Source organism: Marmota flaviventris, chromosome 3 (assembly GCF_047511675.1).
Source record: "Marmota flaviventris isolate mMarFla1 chromosome 3, mMarFla1.hap1, whole genome shotgun sequence".
Lineage (NCBI taxonomy): Eukaryota > Metazoa > Chordata > Mammalia > Rodentia > Sciuridae > Marmota > Marmota flaviventris.
This window is the reverse complement of record NC_092500.1, coordinates 94,528,306-94,553,007: the sequence shown is the minus strand read 5'-3', so window position 1 is coordinate 94,553,007 and position 24,702 is coordinate 94,528,306. Positions and strand designations below refer to the sequence as shown.

Here is a 24,702-nt window from a genome sequence, read left to right as displayed (position 1 = left end):
AAACTTAAAACAATAAGTTAAAAATATAAAAACACACACAAAATGAACTAAAAATAAACAAGTTGACTATATTAAAAAATTATGCAATACAAAATAAGCTAAAATCTGGAGAAAGTATTTGCCACATCAAATCCCCAAACTGGTAAATACCTAAACTATAGAGAAGCATTTAGAAATTAAAAGTAAAAAAAAAATACGGATGAGGAGAAAATAAATATAAGCAAAATATACAAAGAGGAAGTTTGCGGAGAGAAAGACCAAGTGTATATAAAATGATGTTTTACCTGGTTACTTACCAGAGGGAAGCTTATAAAATTATTTTACAACCATAAGAGTGGCCTAAGTTAGAAAGTTAGATAATGAAATGCTTGGTTAGATTCTAGAGAGGTTCCATGTACCAGCAACTGGAGGGTAGACTGGCTCAGCATTTTGGAGGGCAATTTAACAATATTAAATATTCATACACCCTAAGATCCTGCAACTTCCTCCCAGGCGAAATTATAAAACAAAACAAAAACCTGGTCCAGGCTCTTATAGAAGTGTTTCTCAAAGTCTAGTGTCTGGATCAGCAAAATCAGTATCAATTAGGAATGTGTTAGAAATGCAAATTCTCAGGTTCCACCCCAAACCTGTTGGGTATGGGATCCAACAACATTATGTTCTGACAAGCCCTCCAGGTGCTTATGATGAATGATAAAGTTTGAGAACCATTGATTTAAGGCAAGGTTTTCCCTGGTGATAGAAGGAGTTCACTTTGAAGGTAACTAACTGGGTGTTTAACACAGGGAAGACGTGTTAAATGTGGCACACTAAGGAACGCTATGCAGAAAACTAGATAGATATATAACAACATACATGGACTTTATAATGTTCTGTTATAAAGATTAGAAATAGAGACACAACACAATAAAACTTATGTAAATTTAAATGAATAGACAAAAATTTATTCTTTATATATATAATAGCACAAACTGAATGTTTGAACAAAAATTGTTCTCAATGCTTTATTTATGTTAACTCATTTACTCTTCACAAACATCTCATAAAGTGTTTATTACTATTAGCTCCATTTTAGAAAAAGAAACTGAGACATAACAGGAGTAAATAATTTGCTGAAGGCCACAAAGGTGATAAGTGGTAGTAGTCAGATTTTGGACCAGGAAGACTGGCTTTGGAGTGGCTTTGGAATGTAATAGAAAACCTACATTTAGTATCAAACACACTAGAATATACTTATGGGAAAGAGGAGCACAAGGGTGTCAGAATAAGGTATACAGGGACAAATAAAACAATAATATAAAGGCTTCATATATACAATAATGGCAAAGTACAATGAAAAGAGAATTTAACTAACATAATTACTATCTTGATCAAACTACCTAAATGACCAATCAACCAAGCAAAAGTTTCTGCTTCCACAGGGATAGGCTATGAACAAGTGCTCCTATTATTATTATTATTATTATTATTATTATTATTATTATTTTGTCTATCTACCTTTCTTCCATTTCATCCACTATTTTGCAGAATTTTAACCATAATTTTACCATAAATATAAATTCCTACCCAAAATACAAACTGTAGAAAGGAAGCTGAGTGAAGTAGCATGAACTTAGCCTCAACGTTTACGTATGTGCCATCTGCACTGGGCCATAATGGTCACCACAGGCATGTACCTTGTCATAGTATTTTCCAAAAGTAGTATTTTAAAATGAGATTAGGTGTATTTTGTACTATTTTCATTCTCTTAGAACTTGCAATCTGTACACAGTATGAATGCTGATTCTCAGTTCTAGAATATTCCATCCCTATCATGAGAGATTATTAGTTTTGTATGATGGAATGCTCTAAAATTCCGTTTACAGCAGCTACTTGTCTCTAACTGTTCTCTCAATGATCTCCTTCTTCCATCTTCGGTGCCCAAGCTCAGGGAGAAGTCTGGGCAGCGTCACACGCCCTTTGGTTTTCGGCTTCACTGTTCTTTATACTGACTTTCCTTTTCAAAAGACTGGCATCAGCCCTGGAGCCTGGAAAACAGAATTCTGGGCTCTAGTCCATCTTTTTTTTGCACCAAAAGTTGTCTGAGAGACAGGGCAAATTTTCTGTGTTGCTTCCATGATAAATAGGATATGTATTTCAACCACAGAAGGCCGCAGCAGGGGGGCAAATAGGATAGAATGAAAATTGTATGAAGTCGTGTGACTCTTTGGCTGTTTGTGATTGAAAAAAAAAGGATGAAATGCAGGAAATGAGAGAATGTCTGCCACAGGCTTAGCAGTGGGTGGCAATGGGGATTTCATCTAAGACCAAAACCAGTTTCACACCATTTTGAACATATTTTCTTTAAGTGTCTTTCATTAGGAACCCATTTTCTCTATATGTGAAACTCTGGAAGTACTAGCCACAGAGTCAAAACAATGTACATGTATGTGCTAGCTTCTCTGAGATAGTTTTGAAAAAATGCACTAAGTTATTTTTTTTGTAATAAATGCTGATGTTCATTTTAAAACACATGAGAAAAATGTGTATGTGTCTGGATGGTGAACAGACTTTTTATTTTCTTCCTACTAACAAAAATGATAATTCGAGTCTCTGTTTTTATTTTTTATTTTTGAAGGGTAGGGGATTATTGTTTAGGAGGTACTTCTAAAATGAATCAAAATGTTGTTTACTGCAAAACAAATATTAGCTTCAAAATGGATTTAGGCATATTAAAAAATCTTAGTTTCACTGTGTATATGATTTAAAACCTGCATTCAGTCATATTTTTATAAGTAGAAATATATTTTGTATACTCCGAGAGGAGTTCATGCTCAAAGGGATGTTGAATGTGGTTAACTCTTACAGTAACTTAGTTGGTACTTTTTTTTTCTTCAAATTTCAGCACTTTAGTATGGACACTAAGCAGCACAGAAACAACAGCAGTTAATAATGTTATTTATTTTGGAGTGGAAATTGCATTGACTTCAGTTCTACTGCTGGTCTAAGTAATCTTGGATAAAAATTTACTTTTTTGGACCTGCTTCCTTATTTGACAAAGAACTATCTCCAGGTTCCCTGCAGTGCTGTATTATATAGCGCTCTGAGTTGGCTGAGCACTTCTGCTTTGGTATCCAGTTGAGAGAATTTGTTCTGGGTGTGTATCTCTCTTTGTATAAATCTTTCCAAGCAGAAAGAGCTGTAAGGCAGGCAAGAAGAACCACATAGGGAATCCAAACACCAGTGGGTCTAATCTGTCTGAATCCCACCCTTTTACTATGCAGATACAGAGAGCCTCCATCCATTCAAACACAATGCAATGTGCCTCCTATGCACCAGCACAGAAATGTGTGTACCAAAATGCAGTCTCTCTCCTCTCCAAATGTCTCCAACACACACGCGCGCACACACACACACACACTCACTCACTCACGGGCACATACACAATTGAAGACAATCTAAGTCTCTGTGTGTATCCTCTTCTATGACTCACATTCTTAGAGGGCAATTTAGCTCTTGGAGGTAGAAATTCAGTTCTTGGTTGAGATTGTACAATATGGATTCTGTTTGTCTACAACCAGAATTTTGCAGCCATCCCCATTAGGGGTTTTCTTGGTTAGATGGTCCACATCCCAAATATTACACACTTGAGTGGTGGTTTGTTCATAAACAATTACTGGCCTTTGACAAAGATTTTATTGGTCTGCTGTGAAATGCAAAAAAAAAAAAAAAAAAAAAAAAAAAAAAAGAGGGGAACTAAAATCATTCAATGAAAAGGATTAAAGGATTAAATGGTTTATTTTTTTTTTTTTTTTGTATCCTTCAAAACACTGGATATTTTTTTTAAAAACTCCCATTTTTATGAAACAGAAGTTTAAATATGTGTAGATTTAGTTCCCTTCACTTTCTACCCCTTACATCTCTAATTGAAATTCTTATGATAGACCCTCTTTATAAAAAATCGAAACAAAATAAAACAAAAACGAACAAACAAAAACCAGTGGGCTTGCCATCTAGAAGTTTGGGACTACTACAGTAGCAAGCAATTTCTTTCTAGAATTATTTTGTAACAGTAAATATTCAAGTTTTGTTAATATGTAGAATGGTATTTATGGCTTCCAACTACATGGAGCAACAATTCTGTTACAAGTTTAAAATGCTGTCCCTTGTTTCTGAGGAAGACTGAATTCGGAATGCAAGACTATTTTTTCCCCTAGCTATGTCAGTTTGCTCTGTAATGTAGCCATTGCTGTTGGTGGTTGTCTTGGACTTTTAAAATAGCCATGACTTCAACAAAGGATCTGGTCTTCTCTATAGTAATGTGAAGTTAAGCCCAGGAAATGCTAATTTCTCTTGAATCAAATGAATTGGAGTCTCCTTTATGGCAGAACATTAGTGGTTTCTAGTGGTGTGCACACCCACACAGATCCCAGTCTCCAGAGTGAAATCTAAAGGAAACCATCACCTGGGAGTGAGTCATGCACCTGTTACTCCTGAAGTCCTAGGTCAGAGCACTCTTGTTGCCTAGTAGCCACAGTACTCTCCTAGCAGAGCTGAGCGAGGGCACTCAGAGAAATCTTGCCATTCTCAGTGATGAAGCCTGCATTGCCAGCAATGGAAGCAGGCTGGTTCTATTAATAGCAGTTGTTTTTCAGAATGAATAAAACAAAAGGAAAATGGTCCACCTAAGACTAATTAAAAATAATAGCGTTAGTTACTGGAACATATTCAGAGCAAGAGCAAAAAATGATTATGAGATCCTTTTTAGAGCATTTCATCTTCATTGAGATGTGTGAGTATAACAAATAATTAGTATTTTTTAAACTCCTGTAGATCATTGAGATTCTCAGATAATCTCTGTAAACTTATATAAATAATGAAAATATAAGAAGACAACAGGTGTCTACTTAAGTGAGGAAAACAATAAAAAATAATTTTTTAAAAAACAGGTGCATTTTTAGATCCAAATAGATCATCTTAAATTTAGTGTGTATATATTTAAAAAATATGTTGAAAAATTTTGATGAACAAAATATTTAAAAGAAAAATCCTAGAAGAAGAATAAATGCAGAGAGATATGCTAGGTTAAAAACTTGAATAGCATAAAGATATGAATCTTCTAAAAATAATTTTTAGTTTTACTACAATTCCAATCAAAATCATATCATATTATGACAGTTTTGAAAACTGACCTGAAAAAAATACACTGGAGAAAGTAGCCAAGATGATTTTGTAAAACACAGTAATGAAATAAAATTTCTTAGTAATGCTGAGTAGTAAAATATTGCATACAAATATCAAGAGTGTACTATTGAATGTGATGTGAAAAGCGAATCTAAATTGTGTCCTATCATAAATGATTTACTACACAAAGACAATACTGAAAGTAATGTGGGGAAGATAGGAGTTATTTAACTATGGGAAAATTGCTCAAATATTTGGAAAAAAATGTTTGGTCTTTACCTTGTACTTCTCACTCAAGTAAGTATTGAATAGACTTAAAAATTAAATATTAAAAAAAATAAAGTGCAGAAGCATTCATTATTTCCTGTTCAGTCCTCCTTTACAGCATCATCTGATATATATCTATTTACTTACTGATTCTTTTCTTTACTAGACTGTTAGCAGGGAAAAAAAAAAAAAACAGAGGTTTTTCTTTTTTTTTTTTTTTTTTTGCCATTGAATTTATCTGCAGTATCTGAATATGACTGACACACAGAAGGCAGTTCATAAATATTTGTCAAATGAGTGAATGAAAATAATAAGGCACAAGAGAGAAAGAAGGCTCCCCTTTAAGCTGAACATATGTAACCTTAGAGTGATAACAAAAACCAAACCAAAACAAAAGAGCTCAGAAATAGTCTGCCCACACTTTATGCATAAACATTATTGTTACTTTCAAGATCTGCAGACCACACATTTTGCATCTTTATTTAAACACATTTTAGTCTGATTCATAGGAGAGAAGAATTGGTGGGAGGACATAGTTTATTCTTACACTTTCCCCAAATTGGTATTCAGAACTTTGGGATTTTGTTAAACTGCCTTCAGCTTGCCATTCTACCCCACACCAAATTTGCTTTGTCTGTTTTTTTTTTTTTTTTCTCATTGGAGTGAGGCTCTTTTTTGATGGGCGGGCATCATATTGCCACTTCCTTATGTCTTAGGTTTAACTTAGTCTCTTCATTTTCACGTTAAAATCTTGCAGGGTTCTAAGCATATACAACATGAATCACAGCTCTTGCCTCTTAGAGAGATTCTTTGCATGATATGATAACTATCTTACTTCCAAAGCAGCTGCAAGGGGCTTTAAAATGTCATAATGGAAGATGATAGAAGGAAACAAAATTTGACCTACCGAGGGTGGGATCATATTCCCAGATGAACCGTTTGGTCAGAAATCTCACTACAAGAGCTGTGGGGGGAAAAAAAGAACAGCATGTCAATCAAATTTGCACGTTTGATAGAGTTCTTAATCTTCTAAAGAAAGGGAAAAGGTTTATACAACTTTATATGCATTTAATATTTCTGTAGTGAATATAATCCCAATAAATTTATGTTTATTTGAATACTTTTTCAATTTCATATTGAGGCCTAAAACTGAAATCATGTTGTAATGTGTTTATTATACATTAATCAACAGCTTAGATGTGTACCTTCAGTCAAAGGGTTAAAAACAAAAATATCACCATGTGACAATGCTCATCATACAAAATTTTTAGGAATACAATGATTTCAGATAAAAAGAATCAAAATAGAGGTGTCCAAAGTTTAAATACCGATAAAGAGTGAACAAAATTATGTCATTTGCAGGAAAATGGATGGAACTAAGAGAGCACAATGTTAAGGGAAATAAGCCAGACTCAGAAAGGCAGTATCATGTGGTTTCTCTCTTATGTGAAAGCTAGAGGAAAAAGATAGATAGTTAGATACATACATACATACATACATACATACATAAAAATAGATCTCTCCAGGCATATGGCACATGCATGTAATCCCAGATGTTTGGGAGATTGAGACAGGAGGATTTAAAGTTCAGGGTCAACCTCAGCAATGTAGCTAGGTCCTAAGCAATTCAGTGAGACCTTGTCTCAAAAAAAAAAAAAAAAAAAAAAAAAAAAAAAACGGGTTTAGGATGTAGCTCAGTGGTTTAGTGTCCCTGGGGCTTAATCCCTAGTACCAATACATACATACTATGAAAGTAGAAGGGAGACCAATACAGTAGGGGAAAGCAGATAGAAGGGAGTATTGAGGAGTGAAATTGATCCAATTATATTATATGCAAATACTAATATGCCAGAATGAAATCCACTATTCTGTAGAGTTAATATGTACCAATAAAAGAAAGATTGACAATCATGAGTTAAAATCATGATAAGTTTTACTATAATGGAAAGATCACAAGCTAGTATTGTAGATTATAAAAACATAGATATTCAAAATTAAGAATTCTACTGAAGATTCATTAAAGCTCCTCCAAAATAACATTGATGAAATACAGTCAGAGCCAGGTCTGGAACTGTCCTAAGCACTTTACATGAAGGAATGTCTCAAACCTCATTCCACCCCTGAGGCAGGTACTATGTCCCATTTTTTAGATAAGGAAACTGAGGCCATGAGAGGCTAATTCAGTTGCACTCATCTAACTAGTTAGTGTCTGAGTCAGGATTTGAATTCGGGAAATTTGTTTACAATGATTATAATGTATCCATTGTATCCAACTGATTTTAAATCCTAGGTCACCTGAACCATATTTCACTGGAATATGGGTTGGAGAAAAAATTTGGAGTATATGGACTCTATTGTCCTTAAAAATTGATGGGACATATGCTGAACATTTTCCTATACTTGTATTAGAGTTGATTAATACTGGTTGTTAATACTAGGAAAGATTTCAAAGGGGTCATCACAGATGCTTTGAATATGGACTGAAAACATTGGATCCTTTTTCTAGAAACATGTACATACAATTTGGCATGAAATTACAGCAGACTTTCAAGCCCTCTGGAGACCCTTGATGGTCTCCCTGGGATTCCACTGACCTTAACTAAAGAATCAATGTCTATCATTTTCTAGTTTTAAAATATTGGTTATTAGTGCATTTTTATTTTTACTGAAATGCCTTGAATGTAGTAGCCAAAAGATACTCTTGAAGAAATAATACTAATTAGTTGAAGATTATTGCCATTCTTTGTCTGTTGTCACTTTTAGGAATAACAGGGTTTTTGCCTGCTATCCTAGTGTCTCATGTGGGAGATGACAGTGAAAACTGAAATGAGGACTTTATAAAAGAGACCATATCCCCTGGAGACTAAAAGTAGCAGTGTCCTTTCTAATTACAGAGTGAGAGTGTGAGGCTGGATTTGAGCCGAATCTCTGCAGAGCCTAAAGTAGCAAGGCCACTGACCCTATAATCCTTCCCACAGTGAGCCTATCTGTGGTTTGATCTGCAATGTTCACAGTCTGTCGCTGTTCATTCTCTGGAGACTGGGATTTTAATTTTTTTTTAATATATGAAGTAGTAAACACAGACAGATTTTTTTCTCTTTTTAAAATTAGCAATGTTAGTAAACATAACTGCCCATGGGATTCAAAGAGTTTCATCTTTTGTTAGAATATGTAATTTTAACTATGAAGGCTGTAACCTAGAGAAAATAATTGTTTGTCATCTTTAAGAAAGGAGATATCAAAATTAACTAATTTTCTTTTTTTAAAAAAACATTTTTTAGTTGTTGATAGATGTTTATTTTATTTATTTATATACAGTGCTGAGAATTGAATCCAGTGCCTTACACATGCCAGGCAAGTGCGCTACCACTGAGCCACAGCCTCAGCCACCAAATTAACTAATTTTCATATAACTGAAATTGGAAGTTCTCCCATTCCAAAATCATTGAAATGTTAATCATTTCTCAATCTTTCTGAAATGTATTAGGCACTTGCTTTTCAAAATAAAATACACTGAACATAATTACATCATTTTTAAATGTCTGGATCTGGTTAAGAATCTTGATTAGTGGCCTGTGCAGTTATGCAGCAATACTTTTGTGAAGTGGATGAAGCAAAATAAATCCAGAGTGCTAGGGCTTTCAAAGTTTTAAAGCTTTTGAATGTGCATATATAATTTTATTCTTCCTTCACATACTACATCTGTCTTCTTTGGCTACGGCCACTGAAACCACCTCTAATAAACTACCTGTTCTTCTCTGTTGTTATTTTATTATGTCATAAATTGATAAGCCACATTTAAAAACTTGTTACAATTTTGTATAACACAGGAGGAAATTAGCTCTGGGGTTAGGTCAGAAAGAACATGACTTCTATGCAACATCGGGTCATAGTGTTTGTTGCTGAAAAAGTTGTTCCTATCGACTTCTGAGTTATTGGCTCCATTTTTACAACATAACCAGAAAGGCTAATTCAGGTAATCCCCATAAATATTTTCAAGTATTCTTTTAAAAGAGACACATGTGAATAATTATTTTTAATAACATAATCATGCATTTCAGAAAATCTATTTCAAATATTTTAAAGACACTGAAAAATTGACATATTAGCTATGCAGTCTTTGAAGATATGATTTCATGTCTTATAGGTTACTTATAGAAAAGAGTTCTTCAAAAATGTTTCAATTTAAAACTATTAAAGAATAAAAATAATAATTTTACATCTGTGGACATGATGTCTTTTCAAGGTTTTATTATTACTTAAATTGTGTCTGAGGTACTTAGGTGACATTTCACCATTTACTGGTGTGATCATCAAACATCATCAGTATTATTTATTCCCAATTTTTATTTTAAGTTTACTACGGAACATGGTAGCCATGTGCAATGTATCCTTCTGTCTCACCTCCTCAGCCACTGTGGCTCCCATTGCCTGTTCTCACCGTTAGCACCCAGTTACTTCCTCAGCAGCTCTGCTTCTCCAACCCTCACAACCCCTTAGACTACTGTTCACAAAGCAGCCAAAGATTCTGTCAAAACGTAAATCATCTCATGTTATATCTTCACTCTCAATTCTCCCTGACCTTGTGGCTTTATCCAAATCCTTATGGAGTGCTTCTTCCATGCTGTGTTCTGCTCTAAGCATTTGGAATAATCCAAAGATCCCTGACCTTGTGGGGTTTACCTACTACTAGGGAGCTACTGCTACTACTACAGCCACCACCACTGATGAGAGAAATAAAACGACCAAGATGATTCTATATCATTATTTTTATCATTATGCTTGATTTCCTCTTTGTTATTGTTTTTTTCATTCTTTTATTTGTTCATATAGGCTATACATTACATTAGGAATCATTTCATCCATAAATATATGGAATAAAATTTGCTCTAATTAAGTCTTCAGTTTTTCCCTCCATACTCCCCCCTTCTCCCTCCCCTTGTTTCCTTTATTCCACTCTACTTATCTTTCTGCTATTTATTTACAGTTTTTTTTAAAATTAGTGTCTCATAAATATACACAAGATTCACTGTAGTATATTCATATATGTACATAGAAAACTTAGGTCAGATTCATTCCACTCCTTTTCCTTTATCTCATCCCTCTTCCCTCTCCCTCAATCCACTTCTGCTACTCTAGTGGTCATCATTCTCCTCCTCCTCCTCCTCCTCCTCCTTCTCCTCCTCCTCCTCCTCTTCCTCCTCCTCCTTCTTCTTCTTTCGGGAGGGGGTACTGGGGATTAAAGGAAAGACATTCAATCACTGAGTCACATCTCCATCCCTATTTTGTATTTTATTTAGAGACAAGGTCTCACTGAGTTGCTTAGCACCTTGCCGTTGCTGAGGCTGGCTTTGAACTCATGATTCTCCTGCCTCAGCCTCTGGAGCCACTGGGATTATAGGCATGTGCCACCACTTAACTCTTTCTTCTATTTTGATGGAATCCCCCAGTCATTTATTTTCTCTATTTTCTTATTTATTTTAGACTAGCTTTTTCATATCAGAGAAAACATTCAAACTTTGACTTTCTGGGTCTGGCTTATCTCACTTAACATGATTTCTTCTTCTCTATTGCTGAGTAATACTCCATTGAGGACATAAATACATTTTCTTATCCATTCATCTGTTGAAGGGTACTTAGTTTGGTTCCATAGCTTGGCTATTATAAATTATGCTGCTATAAACATTGATGTGGCTATATCCTTATAGCCATGTTGAGTTTAGATCTTTTGGATATATACTGAGGAGTGGGATAGTTGGGTCATACAGTGGTTACATTCTTAGTAAAAAAGGCACCATACTGCTTTTCAGAGTGGTTGCACCAATTTGTAGTCCCAACAAAAACATGAAAGTGTATCTTTTCCCCAAATCCTTGCCAACATGGTAGACTAAAAACTACTTATTGAATAGATGAAAAAGATGCATCAGTATATGCCACAGATTACCACCTTTAATAGTTAAAGAAGCAGAAGAAAAATTAACACAAAAGAGCTCACATTAGAATCATGCCATCTTTCCATCTTTCCATAACTATTTTCTTGAAAGGTTATAAGAATATATAATTGAAATCCTTTATAGTAGCTATTCTATGATCCTTACACAAATTATAATTCTATTTTTTTATTAAAATGATTATTACAAAAAGTGGTCTAATTTTCTTTTGAATTCACACTCTCTCTTTCCCAACAATGCTGGGTGAAGTTTTTGTTTTGAGTTAAATGATGACGTTGATCATCTTAACTTCCACCACAAGTCTGATATAAAGTTTTTTCTCCTGAGTTTTAAGGTTTGACCTGTTTGGTTTGTTACAGTTAATTCTCTGTATTCTAAAATTATTTTTTTCTTCTCCACTGCCTTGAAAACCCATACTTTTCTAGTAAATATGTTAAACAGATCTAATGACAAGCTTAAGGAAGAATATTTTCCTCCTTTTGCTTAATTTATAACCTACTTGGATAACTCTTCATCATATGTGATTCATTTTTAGTATTACTAGACTATAAATTTCCTTATTAATGAAAGTTTGTTTCTAGTAGAATGGAAAATTCAGTATGGAGAATTTAACCCAAGGAAATATTTTTAAAAGTCAATGTCATAAATCAGGGGGATGATATTCTATTCATAAGTAGAGCTAACTGGCAAAATTGCTACATTAAAATACCCATGCTATTTTAAAGATTAACAAATTTGCACTGGTTACTCAGAATAATTCTTCATGTGGTTTTAATGAAGAGAGAAGCATCACAAGTGCCAATTTTAAAGATCAAAATAATATGTTTAAATTAAAATTGATTAGATATGTTCTGTACAATAAATATGTTAGAAAGAAATAAACTTTTCATGGTAAATGAAAACTGACACTGATATTCTTACATTCTAAAAAAAAGTTAAAAGCCATACTTCAGAGAGATGTAGACAGAATTTTCAGATGGTAACCTTTAGGATAATACTCTAAAATTCTGTTAGGCCATTAGTTTTCACTTATATAGTTTATGAAATAATGTGATTAGCAATGTATACTTTAACAAAAATTACCTGCTAAATATCTGGGATTGTTTTTCTCTCTATTGGTATATGATAAATCTGTCCCCAAACACAGTGCACACAATGATAAGTGCTTATTTTAAGGCAGAGAAAAAACTAGCATGCACTTACAGAGTTATGGTCAGTAGTTGGTGGTATTGGAGAAATTAAGCTGGAAGTGTTTACAATGGACAGGCCACATTTTTTATAAGAGAATTTTTGTTTCAATGAGGAACATTTCAAGAAACACAACTCATAATCTGGTCATCATTAATACCTTCTGAATTTTGCCTATAATTCTTGTAACATACATAAAATGAAAACTCTTGGTTTAATTTAAACTATAAGATAGTGCTTTTTCATTTCTTAACTTATATAATAATGAAAAGTTATTATGGACCTATATTTGTAATTTATATTCTTTGTATTTTGTAAACTATGAGACCTTCATTTGAAAAAACAACAACAAAAACAAAAAACAGTTTTAAGTTGTAAGATCAGGTAACTTTAAAATACTTTTTAATGGACAATTCTGTCCATTAAGACAGGTCTGTCATAGTTTTAAATATTCTGTGAAAAATAAGAATTTTTTTTCTATATAAAATGCAGGCAAACATGGATAATACTAATACAACCATAGTCTGTTAGGGTTTGGGGTAAGTACAGCTATCACTTATTTTCTTAATTATTTTTCTCATATACAACCAAATTTCTCAATTTTTAATAAATAGAAATATTAAAACTTAAAAACTGCACGAAGATATTATAAAAAACTTACATAATATTCTAAGTGTGAAACTTTTCAAAAGCAGGATGCACCCAGGAAAAAGAGTGTCTCCTTCCTTGCCTCTTCTTCTTTTTCATTTTATTATAGTAATTGCTTGACCTTAATACCAACAAAAACCCCATAAAGCAATGGTATGTATTACCAAGCCCACACAAGTTGCAAAATCAACACTCAATCTCTTTCAGTTTGAATTTTATGACCTATACTTAAAATGCCATAATAAATAAAGCAAGCATTAAAAATAATGAAAGAGAGAAAGATGAGAAGGTTTAATATCACTTGGGAATTGCTTATTCACATCACTGAACACAGCCTTAATTTAAAAATACTGTAAAATTTATAATGGGAAAAAGTTTTAAATTAATGCAGTGATGTTAGTATCATCCACCATCATTTACTGAGTGTGCACTATTAGGTCAGACATTGTGCTAGATATCTGCATATATTTCATTAATTTCCACTCCCTTATAATATGAAATATATAAATATGGATATGGATGACTATCAATGTAGAGATTAAACCTGAAATCATTTATATTTTTGCCTAAAATACAAGCCTACTCTTTCAGGCCTCAAGATCCACAGTCTTTGAGTGCATCACCCTAACTCAATGCAATCCCCTCTTTTCACAGATGAGGAATTTAGAACCAGAGACCTTAGGGGTCTTATTGGTACTCTATTATCATTAAACCTTCAATGTGAAAAAGTTCACAAGGAATGTTACATATAGCTTATACATGGGTACATTGTTACACACATACATACAGGTATTCTTCATTTTGAAAAAAGACACATTGTCTTACTCAGCATTCCTTTTGTTACAAAAGAAAAGAATCAAAACCCTGCTAAACATAAAGTTCAAATTATCTCTCAAAAAATGGTTTTCCAACATGCAAAAATCAATACCTTTGAAATAAGTCAATCCCCCCCAAAAAAAACAAAGGCCAAATGTTTTTTCTGATATGTGGATGCTAATTTACAATAAGGCTGGGAAGACTGGGGGAGTGAAGGAGAGGAGAGGAGGGGATATGGGAATAGAAGGATAGAAGTATGAAACAGATATTATTAACTATATTATGTTACATATATTACATATATGTACCTACATATATGGCTGCATAACTGATGTGATTCTACAACATGTACAATCAGAAAAATGAGAAATTATACCCCATTTATGTATGATATATCAAAGTGCATAAATGCATTCTAATGTCATGTATAACTATTTAAAACAAAAGAAAATCAATAGCTTTCCTATATGCCAACAATGAATCTGCTGAGAAAGGAATCAGGAAAATAATTCCATTTACCATAGCCTTAAAAAATACTTAGGAATAAATCTAACTAAGGAGGTGAAAGACTTCCACAATGAAAACCACTGAATATTAAAGAAAGAAATTTCTTCAGAAGACAGAAAGCTCTCCTCTGTTCATGGATAGGCAGAATACATATTGTTAAAATGGCCATATTACCAAACATAATACACAGATTCAATGCAATCCTCATCAAAATACCAATGACATTCTTCACAGAACTAGAAAAAAACAGTCCTAAAGTTCCTTTGGAAGAATAAAAGACTCAGAATAGCCAAAGCAATTCTAAGCCAAAAAAGCCATGCTGAAGGCATCACTATACCAGACTTCTTATACTAAAAAGCTATAGTAACATGATACTGGCATAAAAACAGACACATAGACCAATGGTACAGAATAGAAGTTGCAGAGACAAACTTACACATCTACAATTACTTGGTTCTCCCCAGAAGTGCCAAAAACCTTGGAGAAAAGATAGTCTTTTCAACAAATGGTGGTGGGAAAACTAGTTATCCATATGTAGAAGAATGAAACTAGACCCTTAGCTCTCACCCTGCACAAAAAGCAACTCAAAATGGATCAAAGACCTAGGAATTAGACCAGAAACCATGCAACTCCTACAAGAAAATGTAGGGTCAACACTGTAGTAAAGGAAATAACTTTCTCAAAGGACCCCTAACGTTGAGAAAATAATGCCAGGAGCTAATAAATGAGATGACATCAAATTAAAAAGCATCTACACAGCAAAGGAAACAATTAGAATGTGAAGAGATAACCTGTAGAATGGGAGAAAATCTTTGCTATCTACTCTTGACAGAGAAACATCTAGAATATATAAAGAACTTGGGGCTGGGGTTGTGGCTCAGCGGTAGTGTTCTTGCCTAGCATGTGTGAGACGCTGGATTCGATCCTCAGCATCACATAACAATAATAAAATTAAAAGTATTGTGTCCAACTACAACTAAAAAATATTTTTAAAAAAAGAGCTCAAAAATTTGATACCAAAAATCAAGTAGCGAATTAATAAATGGGAAATCAAATTAAACAGTCATTTCTCAAAAGAAGACATACAAATGGTAACAGAAACATGAAAAAAATGTTCAAAATTGTTAGAAATGAGGAAAATGCAAATCAAAACTACTGAGAGTTCATCTCACACCAGTTAGAATGGCAATGATCAAGAATACAAATAATATTAAATGCTGGAAAGGATGTGAGAAAAAGGAATACTTTTATACTGTTGGTGGGACTATAAATTAATATAATCACTCTGGAAATCAGTATGGAAATCTGAAAAGACTAGACATGGAAGCATCATATGACCCAGCTGGTATTTATCCTGAGGAATTAAAGTGAGCACAGTGTAGCAATATGTGCATATCCGTGTCCACCATATAACCCAACTATCCTACTTCTTGGCATTTATCCTAAAGAATTAAAATCAACGTGCTATGGGGATTCATGCATACCATGTCAATAATAGCACAATCTGCAATAGCCAAGTTATGGAACCAGCCTAAGTGTCCCCATTGATGGATGAATGGATAAAGAAAATGTGGTATGTATACACAATGAAGTTTTAGTTGGCTATAAAGAAAAATGAAATGATGTTATTTGTAGGAAAATGGATAGAACTAGAGACCATTATGTTGAATAAAATAAGTTAAACTCAGAAGGTTAAGGGTCATAGGTTTCCTCTCATATGTGGTAGCTAGATAGGAAGAAGGAAAAGAAAGGTGGGAGCAGATCTCATGAAAATCAGATCAGTAGAAGAAAGGGCAGGAAAGTAATAGGAAGTAGGGAGAGAAGAAGAAATACTGGGGAATGATATTGGCTAAATTATACTGTTAAATTGTGTATAGTGTGCATGTATAAATTCCATCAGCATGTACAACTATAAAAAATTGCAAATCAGGGAAGAAATAACCACTGAATGTGGAATTTTTTGTAGGATCCATATAAGTAAAATAATAATAAAAATAAATGTATAGTCTAAAAAAAATGATTTTCTAGAGGTAAACTTCTAAATATTTACTTGTATTGCCTCACTATTGAACATGACAATAATAATTTACCATTATTAATTTAGTAATATTATAGATAATAAATTATTAGTAAACTTTAATAAAAATATTATTTGAAATATAGTAAAAATCACTATATATTTGGGGTGCAACATAAATACCTTTGGGCTGATTTTGTTTAGTTTGGCCCTCTTAAAATTCCAAATAAACTAATACTTATTCAACATATTGGGAGGTAATACAGAATAAAACTAAATCAAGTAAAGGAGAAAATATGCTAGAATACAATAGACTCATACATAATGTTACTCTTCATCAGATAGTACATCTATCCGTAGTAAGTGATGAGGTATATTTTCCCTTTTAAAGTATCCCTTGGCTTTGCCATGCAAGTAACTGCTCCTTCTGTGACATGGAATTGTCACTCATTTCATCTCTGTTACAGAAGGCATACACCTATTTTGTAAATATTCTTTTATATTACTGTATGCCTTACCCATTATAAATGATCTAAGGTCTGAGATTAAATCTTACTGATCTTTATCTTCATCATTATCATAAGTGCCTGATAAATCATATATGCCCAATATACATTTGATAAATGAATGAGGAAACATTTAAAATGTGAATAAATTATTTGGTTCCAATTTTACTATTTTACTGGGGTCTGTATTCTGGAGTGTTTATATTGTTTGAAAACCATGGTCTTTAAAGTAGAACTTCTATTTCTTGAAAATATATCAACTATTTCTCAGGTTCAATGTCTGGTTGAGATACCCATCTGGTCTGCCTGCCAGATGATTATGAAGCTGAGGATTTGCTTGACCTCAGCTTGCCAGGCCAGAGAAGAATCACTATCCCTACCCTCACACTACAATCAGTTCTAAATTTCATTCCAATCCCTTAGGTAGTCAACAGTTTTCAGAGATTTAAAAATAAACATTACTCACAAAACAAGAAGACCCCCTACATTAGATTTGTGAACAGTTTCTTGGGGAATTAATTTTGTGAAGAAAAATACCTATTTATTAATCATATTAGCTATTGGATTACAGTGTATATTCTCTTGGTAAATTCCATTAGGTAGGTTTTAGTTGTTTGAAATAAAAACACTAAAGGAATGTTAAATAGCCAAAGGGGAGTTAGGTATATATTGGATACTGACTACAAACTTATTTATTTCTCAAGAAAACTCTGAAAAGAAGAAATTAATGTTCCTACTTTACACATAAGAAATCTGAGGTAAAAAAAAAATGAATACACTTGTCTATGCTTAGAGAGCAGTTAAATGACAGAACTGAAATTGAACCCAGTTTTATTTACCTTAAAACACATGCTTTTTCCAATACACAATATTTACCACTATATGTTAACATTTCTATGAATACAATTTAATTCTGCATGGTTGAACTTGTTTTTTCTTATGAGCATATATCCCATGGAGAAGCATGCTTTGAGAAAAGAATTTTTAGTTCGTGACTAGAGTTCTTCTTCAACAGAGAAAATATCCATGACCAGAAGCCATGGCAACACAGAATAGGAATTTCAAGAAACGAAAGGGAAACTTTAAGATAAATAAGACTTTTTTTTTCCTCTTCAAAAAGTCTTTAAGAAGGCAGTACATGAGGAAAATAAGAAATATACAAAATGATGTAGTATATAAAGTAGTATGTGATAAGCAACTGTCTAATTAGTAGTTTCCTTAGTCATTAAGAAGTTCATTCTATCAAAAACAATAACAAAAAATTAGAATTTTAGGAACCATTTTGGCAATGAGAAAGACAGCAAAGAAAATCAGATACACTTTCTATTTTTGAGGAGTTTTCGGTCCCTTTTCATGTCCCAGGAAAAATAAAAAGATGTGTGAGTAATTTGGAGTACAATCTAATAATCTAAATCCTGCCTTGAGGCCTAGCATTCTTCTTGTAAGGACTGGGTAAATGAAGGAAAGCCAGATGCAGAGTGGGGTGGGTGGGCACTCATTTTAATGCCTCAGAGGGAGGAAATTTGTGTTTTTTGTAGGAGAAAATATAATAGATAAAATCGTAATAGCACTTTCTGAAGTGTCAACTCTATGTTCCAGTTTAGAGGCAGCAAACTTGTATTCTTTCATACTTAACGCCTGGGTTTTTTCTCAACCATTTCCTATGTACAAATTTTTCCTTTCAATAGTCCTTCCTCTCTTTTTTGTTACTGTTCTGGCCTCCTCCAGAAAACTTGGGCTATTGTGCCCTGGGGGAAGAGTGAACCCAGAAGATCCCAGCATTGAGCTCTTAGCTAGTCAGCCCTGTGGGGGCCAGAACAGCTCTTTGAAGCTTTGGCTTGTTGCAGAGGCTGAGAGCAAGAATATCCCAGTTTGAAACCTCAGAATCCTTCATGAAAGGAGACTAAAAGCCCTTTCTGAATGAGCTATGCTAAAAGGAAATGGAAATGAACTGGATTAGAAACGGGATGTCAAAAATACCAAACTAAACCAAACCAAACCAGAACAACAGTAACAACAAAAAACCAGAAACCAAAAACAACAACAACAACAAAATCAGGTTTTAAACATATTTATAGATAACTGAATTTAACATTTTTAAAATTTCTAGTTAGATCTCCTTTCTTTCTCTTCTCCACATATGTGAATTTCACATGCATTCATTTAATTAATAAATAGTTATTGAGTTCTGCGCAAAATGCCAAAGAAAGCAAGACTTAGAAGATTCAATAGGCAAGATATTCAAAATGACTTCATATTAGAGCTAAATGGTGAGCTCAGCTTTGGATGAATTGAAGCTCGGTAATTTAGGAAAAGCAGTTCAAGCAGAGAACAATCGTGTTCAAAGGCCTAGACAAAAGAGAGCCTCATTGAGCTAGGAATCACATGGGGTTTGGGGTAGGTAGAGTAGTATGTAGTGGAGGTATGTTTGGGCAGGTTGTAAGATTTTTTGAGCCCAGAATATGTAGGAACTTGTATGTCACTTTGAGGAGCTTGGATTTTACTCTGATTTATGAACAGATAGAGGTTCTGAGTAGGAGGACCACTGGGTTTGATCTGGTCCAGAAATTTTAATTGATTTGATATGGAGATTGAGGGAAAGGGATTAAAGTTAGCATTCCATATGGAATAAGTCTGGAGGTAGAGGTATTATTTGAAGGAGAATGTAATGAGGAAATGAGTTAAAAGCAAGTGATATTGAACTTGAATGTGTTGAGCCTAAGATATTAATGAAAACATTAGGAGAGAATTACCATTCATCCATTCTTTATCATTTCATTCATCCATACATCTATCATACATTCAACATGTATATACTGACTGTCTATCATGCACCAGGCACTTGCAGGTAATGTTCTATGGGCAGCAGACATTATACTCTGTAGCTGAAAAGAGTGATCCTTGCCAGAGTGCCACCTTCTAGTGGGTTTTAAATGTAATGGGTATGGTTGAGATATCCCAAGTAAACATTGAAAAGTAAAAGAAGAGGAATTAGTCCAGCACTCTCAAGGTGGCCTCCCTTGTTTCCTATGTTTCCTTCCACCTAAACTCCTCAAAGTTAATAGATCAAATCAGGGTGCACAAATATTTTTATATAGGTGTACTTTCTGAAGAAGCCCCATCCTCCACCCCTTATCTCACCTTCCTCATTGTGCTACTCCCCATGAAGGTCAAAATAAGCTGACATTAAAAGCCCTTAAGCCCCATAAAAAATAGACATTGAGCAATTGAATGGAAATGCAAAATGAATGCAATATAAAAATGCATGCTTTATGCTGCCAGAAGTTAAAATGAGAAGTAAATTAGTTCCAGATGGGGTCTAAGGATTGCTTATAAATTACTGTGTTTGTTTAAGCATGAAAATTTTGACTTATTCTGCATTCTGACAAAAATGCCACTCTGAGAAAGAGTTATAGAATAAATGTAAGTTCTATGTGCAAGACACTTCTTAGGAATATATGGTGCAATCTCCAAGAATTATTAGGAAACACTTTTGTTTCTAAAAATCTAGCTGGAGTGTCTAGCTTCAGTACATCTCAAGTCTTTAAAACTGAATTATTTGCTATGGAAATAGTAAGTCAAATATTAATTTGATGCTGGCAACTGGCTTTTAAGATGACAACTTAAAGATTAAAAAAAAAAAAAACCCGGCAGAACCATGGCTTATAATTCCTGACATGTTTGTCGATGCTTACAAAGAATGTAAAATCAAGAAAAAGCTTTAATATTAAATAGAAAAATCAACTTGAATTGATTTTTTATATGATTGAATGATAATGGTTTCTTACAGAATTTTTGTTGAAAGGAGAAACAAGAGGAAATCAATTTGGAATGTGGTAATCAGCTGCTTTGGTTTTATCTTTGTATCCTAAAGTTTAATAAATCAAAAGCTATGAGTTCCATGTCTAAGTCTAACTATTTCAAACTAGTTTCATATAAATTGAAAATTATTATTGCCTTAATTTAAGAGTGACAAATAAAAATGAAATTATTGAATTTCCCAAGCCAGTACTTTTAAGTTTACAATTTATAGTTTGTAATATATGTATCTTAAAAATAACATGTCATTCCAAGACATCATGTCTTTACAGAATTGTCTGTTAAGTATTAAGTGGTTTTTTTTAAGTTATCAAGGGATTTATAAAATTTGGATTTTTAATCTTTGCTTCTTTTGAAAGAGGGAATACATATGGTGTTAATGTCTAAAATTTTTTTCCTATGCTTTTATTACTAGAGCATATGAGAAATTGACAGATGGAAACATTCAAATTTTATTGTGGACATAAAAGTGATTCAGAATGACTAAGTGTCCCAAGGAAGCAGAGAAATATCTGGTGTAATTCTTACTGAGTCGCCTCTTCTACTCAGTCTCTGGATCTTACAAGCTACTCTGCTCATGCAAGTCCTTTTTCTCCAGCCAGATCTTGCTTCCTATCAATGTGGGCACATACAGTTTAATAGACTGTGCCTGCAGACTCTATTTGAGGTCATAACCTCTGGCAATAGGAAATCTCCATTTTCAACCCCATCATCACACCCACTGCTATCTGGGTAGCCCCATAAAAAGACATGGAATGTATGAAAACACTAGAACCTGGCAAAACAAGGGTGTAGGTGAGAGGTAGTATAGGTGAGTGGGCTGGAAAAGTACCTACATGATGAAGAGTTTATAAGCCAGGCTAAAAATTCCAATTGTTCTTGAAATGATGAGAAGCCATTATAAGCAGAAAGACATAATCTTTGTTTTACTTTATACAGGTCACTGCTATTTTACTGCTGAGATGACCTGGGGGATGTATGTGGATACGACTAGAAATAGAAGGACTAGTTAAGAAGCTCTCCCAGCACTACTGAAGGAAAAGTGCTAAAACTGAACAGCTTTCCCTTCACTCCTGCCATTAGTAAATGTGCTGAATCATAACTAGAAAAACATGTGGGCTTTTAAACTAGCTTCCTTCACTTTGCAACACACACTTAAGGCTCATCCATGTCATTTCCTGGCTTGATGGTTTATTTCTTTTTATTTCTGATTATTCCACTCTCTGTTAGTTAACCAATAAATAACTACTTGAAGAATGTCTTAGTTGCTGTCAATTTGGGATCAATATATTTTGGTGATAAAATATTCATATATAGATATTTCTGTAGACATCAATCATCAAATTGGGTAAATATTTAGGAGCACAAGTGCTAGTTTAGATAAAACTAGCTTTAGATTTATAAGAAATTGTGAAAATGTTTTACAATGAGGCTGTAACATTTTACATTTCCACCGGTAATGAACAAGACATCCTTGGCAGCATTAGAATATAATAACATTGTCAGGTTGTTTTACTTTTAGCTATTCTAGTACATTTTTTCTTCGACTTGCAATTATCTAATGAAAATTGATACTGGGAATCTTTTCTTATGATTATTTATCATTTGTATATCTTCTTTGGGAAAGTGTCTGCTAGATCTTTTGCTCATTAAAAAAAAGAAAAGAAAAAAACAACTATTTCCAGTGCTGTTTTAAGCTTACAGCAAAATTGAGCAGAAAGTATGCAGAATTTCCATATACTTCCTGACCCAACACATGCCCAGCCTCCCCCATTATTCACATTCCAAACCAGAGCGGTGCTTTTGTTATGATTGATAAGCCTGCATTGATACATAACCAGGCAATGTCTATAGATTATACTAAAATTCACTTTTTTTGTGGTATTGGGGATTGAACCTCCTGGCACTCTAAGAATGCCAGCCTTTTTTATTTTTATTATTTTACATTTTTTATTAGTGCATTATAGTTACACATAATATTTGGTTCATTTTGACATGATTGTACAAGCATAGAATATAATTTGCTCCAATTCAGTCTCTAGTACATCTTTCCCTCCCCTCTTCCCTCTCCCATTTCCTTTCCTCTATTCTGTCTTTCTTCTGTTCATATATAAAAATATATATATTTTAATTAGCTCATTCTAGATACATATAAATGTGAAATTCACTGTGCCATATTTATATATATGTATTTACATAGTTCCCTTTTTGTTTTTTATTTGAGACGGGGTCTGGCTAAGTTACCAAAGCTGGCTTTGAACTTGTGATTCTCCTGCCTGAGCTTTCCAAGTTGCTGGGATTACAGGCATGAGCTACCATGCCCAGCTTGAGGTTTGTTCTTGAGCTTGTATATGCTATGGATTTTGACACATATGATGACATGTAGCCAAAACTGCAGGATAGTTTTACTGTATTAAAAACCTTCCCTGCCCTGCCTTTTGTTCTTACCTCCCACTAAATTCTGGTAACCTCAATCTTTTATTGTCTTCATAGTTTTACCTTTTCCAGAATGTTGTGTTGTTAGAATCATACAATATGTGGCCTTTCAGATTAGCTTCTTTCATTTAGTAATATGCGTATAAGGTTCCTGCATGTCTTTTCATGGCTTAATGCTCACTACTTTTTCGTGATGAATAATATCCCATTGTCTGATGTACCACAATTTACTTATCCATTCACTTACTGAAGGATATTTTGGTTGCTTCCAAGTTGTGCCAGTTGTGTGAATAAACATTTTTCTACAAACATCTCTGTGCAGGTTTTTGAATGGACTGTAGTTTTTAACCTACTTGGGTAAATCTCAGGAGTTGATAGAAGAGTCTGTTTAGTTTTGTAAGAGACTGTGAAACTGTCTTCCACTTATGTCGTGCCAACAGTGAATCAGAATTTTTGTAGTTCCACGTGCTCTACAGAACTTTGTGTTGTTCGTGTTTTAATTTTGACCATTCTAATAGGTGTGTAGAGAGGTGTTTGTCGTGGCTATTTTCTTTGCAAACCTAATTTATATGAAGTTGAACATCTTTTCATATGCTTATTTGACATATATTTTTTGGTAATTCTTTTGGTATATTCTTCTGAGATATCTGTTCAGATCTTTTACTCTTTTTTTTTTAAGTCAAGTTGTTTATTTTCTCATTGGTGAGTTCTAAGTGTTATTTGCATGTTTTGGATGAGTCCTTTATCAAATATGTCTTTTGCAAATATTTTCACCCAGTCTGTGATTCTCTTTACAGTGTTTTTCATAGAGAAGTTATTAATTTTAATGAAGTCAAATATGCCATTTTTAAATTTTTTTCTAGATCTTTTTCTGTTGCTGCTTTTAAAAAGCCATTACCAAGACCAAGGTCACCTATATTTTCTCCTATATTGTTATCTAAATTTTTATAGTTTTCCATTTTGCCTTTAAGTATGATCCATTTGAATTAATTTTTATAAAGAGCATATTTCTATCTCTTTTCTTTCCTTCTTTCTCTTCTCTTTCCCTTCCCTCTCCTTCATTTCCCTTTCCCTTTTCCTCCCTCCCTCCCTCTTTCTCTCTGCCCCCTCCTTGAACAGTCCCTTGTTCTAGAACCAAATTATTGATTAGAAATTCTTTTTCTACTAGGTGTGGTTGCCCACTCCTGTAATCCCAGTGACTCAGGAGCCTAAGGCAGGAGGATTGAAAGTCTCAGGCTAGCCACAGCAACTTAGTAAGAACTTGTCTCAAAATAAAAAAGGACTGAAGGTGTGGTTCAGTGGTAAAGTGCCTCTAGGTTCCATCCCCATTACAAGAAGAAGAAGAAGACGAAGAAGAAGAAGAAGAAGAGGAGGAGGAGGAGGA

At 33.7% G+C, this 24,702-nt stretch overlaps 1 protein-coding gene across 1 annotated transcript in view; it reads right to left on the bottom strand.

The window, feature by feature from the left end:
* Rerg (RAS like estrogen regulated growth inhibitor) overlaps positions 1–24,702 on the bottom strand; it is a 112,884-nt gene that overhangs the window by 6,623 nt on the left and 81,559 nt on the right. Inside the window, exon 3 of the mRNA XM_027955984.2 lies at positions 6,338–6,394. Within this exon, the coding sequence (XP_027811785.1) occupies positions 6,338–6,394 (57 nt within the window). The remainder of the gene's footprint in view (positions 1–6,337; positions 6,395–24,702) is intronic.